Source organism: Ruditapes philippinarum, unplaced genomic scaffold (assembly GCF_026571515.1).
Source record: "Ruditapes philippinarum isolate M1 unplaced genomic scaffold, ASM2657151v2 ctg3980_1_1_1_1, whole genome shotgun sequence".
In the NCBI taxonomy this organism is placed as follows: domain Eukaryota; kingdom Metazoa; phylum Mollusca; class Bivalvia; order Venerida; family Veneridae; genus Ruditapes; species Ruditapes philippinarum.
Window position 1 is genome coordinate 104,480 of NW_026866446.1, and position 9,589 is coordinate 114,068.

Below are 9,589 nucleotides of genomic sequence, written 5' to 3' on the forward strand. Positions count from 1 at the left end.
GCTCTAGCTCTTTGGGTTCTTTAAAAGAAGATTTTTTAAGTTTTTACTATATGCATATAGGGAAAATCTATGACCCCCAGGGGCGGGGCCAATTTTGACCCCAGGGCTTTAATTTGAACAAACTTGGTAGACACTCACTAGAAGATGTTTCATGCTTAATATCTTAGCTCTAGCTCTTTGGGTTCGTTAAAAGAAGATTTTTTAAGTTTTTACTATATGCATATAGGGAAAATCAATGACCCCCTGGGGCGGAGCCAATTTTGACCCCAGGGCTTTTATTTGAACAAACTTGGTAGACACTCACTAGAAGATGTTTCATGCTAAATATCTAAGATCTAGCTCTTAGGGTTGTTTTAAAGAAGATATTTAAAGATTTTTCTTTCGGTTGCCATGGCAACCAGAGTTCTGCATGGAATTAAATTCTTTGAACAATTTTTAAAGGTGACCACCAAAGGAACATTCCTGTGAAGTTTGGATGAAATTGGCTCAGTGGTTTATGAGGAGATGTCATTTAAAGCAAAAATTTACGGACGGAAGACGGACGCCGGACGAAAAGCAATCACAAAAGCTCACCCAGTCACTTTGTGACAGGTGAGCTAATAAAAACTGTGTTTGTAGAAAATACAAGTTCTCATCATAAAATTGATTGATTTGTGCTTAAAACCAAAATTCACTTTTACAGCTAGCTGTTTTGATGATGTAATATGCAATGTCATTGTTTCAGTTTGCACCCATACTTGTATTCAGCAGGCTGATTATGACTATCAGTTATTGGCCCGGGCAGCAAACTCGTAATTGGTCACGTGACATAATCAGTTGAAATTGTGGGCATTTTTTTACATTATAGTAACAAATGTTTTTATTATGAAACAGCTGAGTAAAAGGGCTTGTTTGGGGGGAAAAATTCCCAAAAAAAGGACAAAACCCCACTTTTCCTTAAAAGCCCCAAAACAAAATTCAAGTTGTCTGTATCAAAATAAAATAATCTAAAAAAAAAAAATATATACTTTTTTTAAACAAGAGCGATCAGTGATCACATGTGTCGCCTCATGATGGCCAATTTCATGTTGGGACAAGTTTTGTGACAGACGGACAGTGCACAACTAGACTTGGTACTGATCATTCCTGTAAAGTTTGGATAAAATTGCACCAGTAGTTTATGAGGAGTAGTCCGGACAAGCTTTTGTGTATCTGGCAACACACAGAAAAAAACACCTTTTTATCAAAGGGCCATAACTCGGCCAAAAATGATTCAACCAGAAAACCCGTGCAATATGCGCAAGGACTTGAGCTACAGATCAAACCTGTAAAGTTTCATTGAAATTGCATTAGTGGTATAAGAGAAGTAGTCCGGACAAACTTTAAAAATAACAAGAGCTGTCACAGGAGACAGCGAAGCTCGACTAATAAAATACTGGACGCAGTAAGGAGGACAAAACTATGAAAGAAAAATCAATTATGTATAATTATGTATTAAGTTATAGTAAATAAAAAATAACATTTGTTAACATAAATTCCAAGTTCACAGGGGAAAAATTCTGCAAATAGTCATGCTAAAGTTATGAATCTTACCACACAGTTAGCGAGTAGTGATAAGGAATATATATTTGAAGTTTGAAGTAGATACCTTAAAAAATAAAGAAGTTACTATATTTCTTAAAGAAAACCTAAGTTCAAAGAGAGATAAATCTGTAAATATTGCTTCAAGAGTTATGAACATTGTCACATAAAATGTAAATTGATGATAAGGAAAAAGTATTTGAAGTTTGAGGTAGATACCTTAAAAATAAAAAAGTTAAAATAAAAAATAATATTTTCTAGTAAATAAATCTAAGTTTATGGGGAGATAATTCTTGCAATATTGGTGCTAGAGTTATGAACCTTGTCACATAAGATGTGGATTATGATAACGTAAATACATTTGAAGTATGAAGTTATTCCTTTAGAAATAAATAAGTTACAGTCAAAAATAATATTTTTTATGGAAATTTCTAAGTTCAAAGGGAGATAAATCTGAAAATATTGGTGCTAGAGTTATGAACCTTGTCACATAAGATGGGGATGATGATAATGTAAATATATTTGAAGTATGAGGTTGATCCCTTAAGAAATAAAGAAGAAACAGTAAGAAAAAGTATTTTTTGAGGAAAATTCTAAGTTCAAGGGGAGATAAATCTGAAAATATTGGTGCTAGAGTTATGAACCTTGTCACATAAGATGGGGATGATGATAACGTAAATATATTTGAAGTATGAGGTTGATCCCTTAAGAAATAAAGAAGAAACAGTAAGAAATAGTATTTTTTTAGGAAAATTCTAAGTTCAAGGGGAGATAAATCTGAAAATATTGGTGCTAGAGTTAAGAACTTGACACATAAGATGGGGATGATGATAATGTACATACATTTGAAGTATGAGGTTGATCCCTTAAGAAATAAAGAAGTATAAGTAAAAAATAGTATTTTTTAAGGAAAATTCTAAGTTCAAGGGGAGATAAATCTGAAAATATTGGTGCTAGAGTTATGAACCTTGTCACATAAGATGTGGTTGATGATAAGGAACATATATTTGAAGTTTGAAGTTGATACCTTAAGAAATGACAAAGTTATAGTGAAAAATATTTTACTGCACCAAAACTTTAATCTAAAATCTGGACGCGGACGCCGACGCCGGGGCGAGTAGGACAGCTCTCCATATACTTCGTATAGTCAAGCTAAAAATTATTAAAGGGCCATAACTCTGACAAAAATCATTGAACTGGAAAATGCTGACAATATGCACAACTAGACTTGGTACTGATCATTCCTGTAAAGTTTGGGTGAATTGCAACAGTAGTTATTGAGGAGAAATCCGGACAAGTTTTGTGACGGACAGACGGACGGACGGATGTTATTACCAGAGCTACATTATGGGGTTTTCTTTTGTTATTTCTTTTGTTCTTTTTAACCCCACAATGCAGAAAATAACCCCACAAGAGAAACGGAATGAATGACATCAAAGACATCTATTGTTATGAAAACAATAGACCAAACCCCATAATGTAGCTCTGGTTTGTACGGACGGACAGACGACGGAGAAGTGATCCCTATATGTCGCCACTACTTCGTAGAGGCGACACAAAAATCAGAAAATCTTAATGTAACTGTATGAATTATTTAAAGGTCCAATAAACATGAGAAATTTTATACTGACAAATTAAAAACTTATCCCTTTATTTCATTGTTTAAACTATTATGTAAACTGTATAAACTTATACTATAGTTAAACATTTGTTGTAAGTATTATCTAAATGTCATATATTCATGCAAAGAAGAATTTTTCTATATAAGAGGTTTTTTTTTTATACCTCTAGAGGTATTCCAAGTAGCTTAGTCCAAAATAAAATATTCACATCAAGTCTTCCAACTTATCCCTAAATTTTATACCTAGTTAAGCCCCTAGACGTACTTTGAAAGAGGGAATATTAGGTGTTAGTAGTACAATTCCTAAGATTTAGTTATATAAACTAAATAAGAAAATCTTCGGAAGTGAACAACTTACACCAGCCCCTTTCTTAGTCTTGCCATGTTAAAAGTTGTACCTTTACTTGTTCTGTATGTTTGAGTTTCTTTAATCTACGTAGCCTCATGTACTCTGATTTAACAACACCTTTCAAGTCAGGAGATTTACTGTTTGCAAGAGGCGAACACTTGTCTTGGCTAACTCCACCATTGCCACTAACAACGTCTGTTGTCAAACCACTAGCCATCACACACAGGGAAATCCACTGAAAAACAATAATTTTCTTATTAAGTAGGTTGAAGGAGGATTCCTTCTTCATCTACTTTATTATAATGCACAAGTTAACGATGCATGGTGATGGATAATATCAGTGATTTTTTTTCCACTTATCACACAACCTCTGGTTTTCTGAAGGGGAAAATATAGCATGATAAATCAGAAAAGGGGGAAATCTGAAATTAAATTCTTACAACTGAGAATGGAATTTACCCATATATTTTATAAAATTTTCAATTTCAATTCAATTTAACAGGTATGGTACATAGCAGAATAGTCTTAGCTATAGGGACAAATTTCTGTTTTTCAGTGAATTAAATTAATCAACTAGCTGATATAAGACAGATGCTATTAAGTCATGGTTCTGGTGAGGACTGGACAGGGGAAAATATTAGCATTTAGAGATCGAAAATTACACACGTCCGCTCGTAATTACAAGTAGAATTTAAGAGACTTTGATGCAGCACAAGTAGAAAAATATTACCTGCACATTGGATTTAGAAGCTACTTGTCTTACAGGATGCGTGACTCTGAAAATATTATTTTTCGATGCCTGGCATCTTTAGGGAAAAAAAAACAACCTATTTTTGGCTAAAACATCACATAAATAATTGCCTCACCTTTCTGCCCTATTCTACAGCTATTAAACTAGTATATTAACCAATAATCAACTATATAAAGCACTTTAACATTTTCATGACATATGGACATGCATGAATGGTGTTTTACAAAACTTTAAGAATAAATCTTACAGTCAAACAAGAATAAACCTAACAGTCAAGGAAGAAAGAAGTTGTCCAAACAATTTACAGAACAAAGTAGCTAGCCATATATGCCCGTACTGCTAGCCAAAAGTTCTAGCCGTAAGTTCAGTCACCTAGGACTAGCATATATGCACTGCTGAGGCTAGCCGTATGACAGGGCTTTTTTCAATGAAAGATAAATTCAATGATGAAGATTATAAGTTACCTGCACTTCTTATTCAGGGATGCCAACAGGTAATTTGAAAAAAGAAAAAACAACAACAGAAAATGAACCCGAGGGATCATGGGGGTCCGGGGATCCCATGCAGGTCCCGGACAGAGCACTGGTTGGGGACCAGTGGGCAAAACCCTGGTGGAGGACCACGGGGCATTTCCTTCAAACTTGTGCTTTATCAAAGTTCAAACATTTTCATACCTAATATCACTTTTGCTCTAATATCACTTTTGCTAATTGGCCAACATTTTTTTTTTCTTTTCAGAAAGATGCTACATTACAATTGGTGGGTATATGTTACGTAACGCTACCATTCATAGGGACAATAACTGAACATATCCAAAAGAATATTTACAATTGGACAAAAAACTGGAGCAAATTCGGAGATAGAGATTTTCATTGTTCACAGAAGTGGTCCTGGCGACCTTGAAATCCGCCAACTTGCGGAAATGGGGATCCCTGCTTCTTACATTTTTACAAAAAATGAACATATAATATATTTTCTTCTTAATAATTTGGTTACAGATGATGTTTGACCATTTATATTTTGACGAGAAATCTTTAAGATCTATCAGAAATAAATTCACCTAAAATTAAAGAGTTTTTGTGAGCTAGTGTAAATTCTGTGATATTTACAAACGCTGTAAAGTCTGTGACTTACCAAATAGCGTTATAAAGTATGCAATCGTGAAAAACAGGCTGCATTTTTGATGGAGAGCGAGCAACAAGCTTGAAATTTTTAATGCCTGCTGAAAGTGTTTGAGATGAATTTTGTAATGAAAAATGTATTACATTTAAATTTTCCACAGAAATGATATAATAATAAATGAAACAGAAGTTTGCAAATTCATTATGGGTTTGGTTATTTATTTTAATAATGCTGTATGGCTAGCCTCAAATCAATGGACCTTTCCGGTGTTTACAGTTTTATGTAAATTGTCTAACTTGTTATCCAATCGCTACACTGATATAATACATATACACTGGTTGACTAGTTTGCACAAAAGAACACGTGCTTATGTTTGTGATACTGTTTGTGAGCAGTTGACCAAGCAATGAATAGAAAAGGTGTGGCTAAATGTTCCGCTACGAAAAACCGGAAAGGTACATGCAGGGCTCAAGCTAGGTTCAAAATTTAGGGAGAAGTCACTTCTCCCTCCAGCTGCTTTAGGGAGAAGTGGGGAGACTTTAGGGAGAAGTGAGGAGATTCATTTATCAATGTTTGTTGTATGTTATCGCAATTATGTTGACTCACTGTACATATCTTATTAAATGATTTGGATTTGTGTTACAACAGAATATTCAATTTTAATTTAAAAGTAGTTTGAAACAAGTAATAGAATGAGTATCATGTAATGCAACCATTGCATTAAATGAAAAGATAAAAAAGCCCATAGTTGATTCCTATCATGGATCATATCATGGGTGGATTAACAGTTATTCCCTTCTGATTTACTATTAAAAAGCTTGCACCGGACATTATATTCATATTCACTTATGTTGTAAAGAAAATGAAAGTAGATAACGAAAGAAACGATCTTTAATTTAACTTCGTTTGTAATAAATACAGTGTAATACGCCGTCAATTTTATCAAATTTAACTCGTTGACATAAAAGGTTATCATAACTTTCATTTAAAATTACCGTTACAGTTATATGTCAAGCGGTCCTCTTAATTCTGACAATCATTCGATAGTGAAAATTTAATTGACGTTTGATTCGTCCATGATTAATACAGGGCTCATCCTGGGGGGAAATTTTAGGGAGAAGTGACTTCCTCGCGAAAATTAGGGAGAAGGGAAACAACCCAATGTGTATGCATTAACATGCATGGCTATACATCCTTTAATTATAATATAAACACATTAACATCACTTATAATATTTCTCCAGTTTATTAATTAGTGTATAATTAAAGTAATTAATTAGTAGATCTGGCAATGGCATCTAAATGTTTTTGAGCTGCAAATATGAATATATATAAAAAATTATTTTTGATATCTATTGATCAGCTATTTATAAGCTTTCTCTAAATATGTGTTTATATATTTTCATGTACATTTGTTGATAATAATGTGTAAGAAAAGATATGATGATAAAATCAATTTCATATTTTTTCTTTCCTCACTTTTATTAGAAGATGAAGTCACCTTGGATATTGATTAATATAATCTGTTCTATTCTGTTCTGGTAACAGAAATTTCTTTGAAAGTCCTGAATGTTGTAATGTCAGATTTATATGCATATAATTATGCTTATAAAACAATTTTCAAACATCAAAGAATATGTAAAATATGTACTGCAAACATTTGTGCACATTATATTTGATCACTAAAATTACATACATTAATTTCTTATTGAAAAATTTGACTGAGAAATTGTAGAAAATTAATTTCTAATTACCTCCCTTTATTTTCATGAAATGTTAAATTCGGTAATATCTTTATAAATAATGCTTTTTAAAATTTACAATATTGAGAAATCTTAATCTGAGCGTCATATTTACGACATTAAAACAAATATGTATATTGAAACAATAAGAACTCTTCTTCTTGACAAATTTTGTTGTTATATACGTTACATGATATACGACCGATATGTAGTTTAGCCGGGATGTCTTGCCCGAGTGCGTAAACTGTGTCAAATTTGGCATTTCTACAAAGAGAACAATGCCAAACACCCCCACTGTCTACAACATACCAATCGCAAGATTTTTGCGAAATGGTTTTCTTAAATTTTCGCGTAGGTGTATCAGAATCAGTAACTTTCTTTTACTGCTAGGTTTGGGCATTTCGCCCTGTAGCCATGACGTGAGCGACATAACAATTTTACAGTAAAAATTTGATGTTAACAGACTGAAATAATTCAAAACTATGATTAAGTTTTTAATCCGGTCGCTGATCATTAATGAAATTGATTATTTTTAATTGACTAACAGTTTTGTGATAGCCGTGAAAAATCCATTGCACATCGCCTTTACTCGGGTTAAAAACCCACCATCGAAGTGCATCGTGTATATCAATTAGGGAAGATTGCACGTGTTTAGATAATCGGGGAAAAAACAATGTATAATTATCGCCAAATCCCGTATTAAACTCGCAAAACTATCACACAATTATACCGTTTCGGGCCGATGCTCTCATTATTTACTGTTTAGAGTAGGCGGTCTATCGCTTCGCTTACAGGTAGAAGGGTAGTATAAAGCGACGCTCTGATTGGATAATGATAATTAGCGGTCGTCATATGGGCGGATACAATCTCTGCTCTTTACATCGCTAAGTAATTACTATTTGGGAATTAAGATTTTATCGGCGATGTTGACTTCTCTTTGATCAATCGGAAGAGCGAAATTGGAATATACACGGCGAAGTTTTCGCCTGAATCGCCCTTCCGGATGAGCCCTGTAATAATTGTTACGGGTAGTTGTATGTTAGCGATTTAATGATTGGTTTAATAATGTCGCCTCTATTAAAACATGAATTACGATTGGTTTCTCGCACGTATCGGTAATCTTGCCGTGGGCGGAGTCTAATTGTTCCTCGAGTGTGTGTTAATTAGACTTTTATGACATGTTGGTAAACAAATGGATTAATGACATTTCGCGTAGATTGAGATGCATGACAGTCCCTTTTTCCGGCGGCGAGGGTAAACAAAGCAAACACACACAACATGTTATTCACAGTTATTGTTATTGTTGGTAATTTTCAATAATAGATCAATAAAATCGGGCGACTTCATCTTCGCTTTCATGTAGAATGTCAGCGAAGTCGGACGGAATTCGACAACTATTTCGCCCGAATAGCCCACTAGCTCGAGCCCTGACATGTGCCAAGCACTCTTTCACTTCTCCCTCTGTTTTCAAACTTCTCCCTGATTCACGAATTCGAAAATCTAGCTAAACGCCATTTTCCGGTACTTTCTGTACATAGCTCTGGGGAATTCACCTAATGGAGTGTAAAAGCAAACTCAATGTTTTCGCCCTTTTTTAAATCAAATTGAAATAAAACAGTTATTTCTTTATAAGAAAATAACTAATTATCATTGTATGAATAATTCCATACAAAAAATAAAGTAAATAGTCTACACAAGTTTACGCAGAAAATAACCTTATTTATAATGGAAGATTCCACTACGTCTGTTTAAATTTATTTGATTTTCATTATAAACAATTATTTTTTTGAGTAATTTGCAATAGATATTAAACAAATATTGATAATTTTCAAAAAACATCAATTTTTTCACCTTAAACGGTTAAATAATGAAAAATAGAAATATCTAGTAACTGTGTTATGTACTTCATTTGGTGTAATTCCCCAGAGCTAAAACGGTAATGTACCGGAAAACGGTGCTTAGCTAGGTTTTCGAAAAGGTCAATAGGAGCTTCTCCCTTTATTTTTGGTCTAGCTAGAGCCGTGCATTTATGTGAAAAAATTCAGTGACAAGGTTTCAAAAACAACCTAACACCGCAAATGTCTCCGCTCCTGCGAAACCTATGATTTGACATGATTGGCAAATATGTTTATATATTTACATCAACAAGACAGCTATATGCACTTTGAACTTGTGTTGGACACTACTGTGGCGAATCATAACTGGGGCGAATCGTCACATCACTTTACATGATTTTAGCATGACTTGTTTTCTTTTGGTGTACTCACATATGATATATGAATTATCAGTTCATTTACCTGAATATTAAGCTTATCAGTTTATCTTTATAACTAGAAATAACACAAGGATTTCTGAACAAAATAACAAAGACATAGACTACCGCCAACTAAGTTTTCAACGGAATTGTCAGAGGCTTCCGATAATCTGGTTCCCATTCTATTAAAT

The 9,589-nt window shown here is 33.6% G+C and overlaps 1 protein-coding gene across 1 annotated transcript in view; it reads right to left on the reverse strand.

Moving 5' to 3' along the window:
* The window catches only part of LOC132732499 (histone-lysine N-methyltransferase EZH2-like), a 39,486-nt gene extending 29,939 nt beyond the window's left edge, over positions 1-9,547 (reverse strand). The window contains 2 exon segments of the mRNA XM_060718933.1: positions 3,580-3,765; positions 9,442-9,547. Coding sequence (XP_060574916.1) covers positions 3,580-3,747 — 168 coding nt within the window. The 5' untranslated portion in view covers positions 3,748-3,765; positions 9,442-9,547.
* Positions 9,548-9,589: the final 42 nt, after the last annotated feature.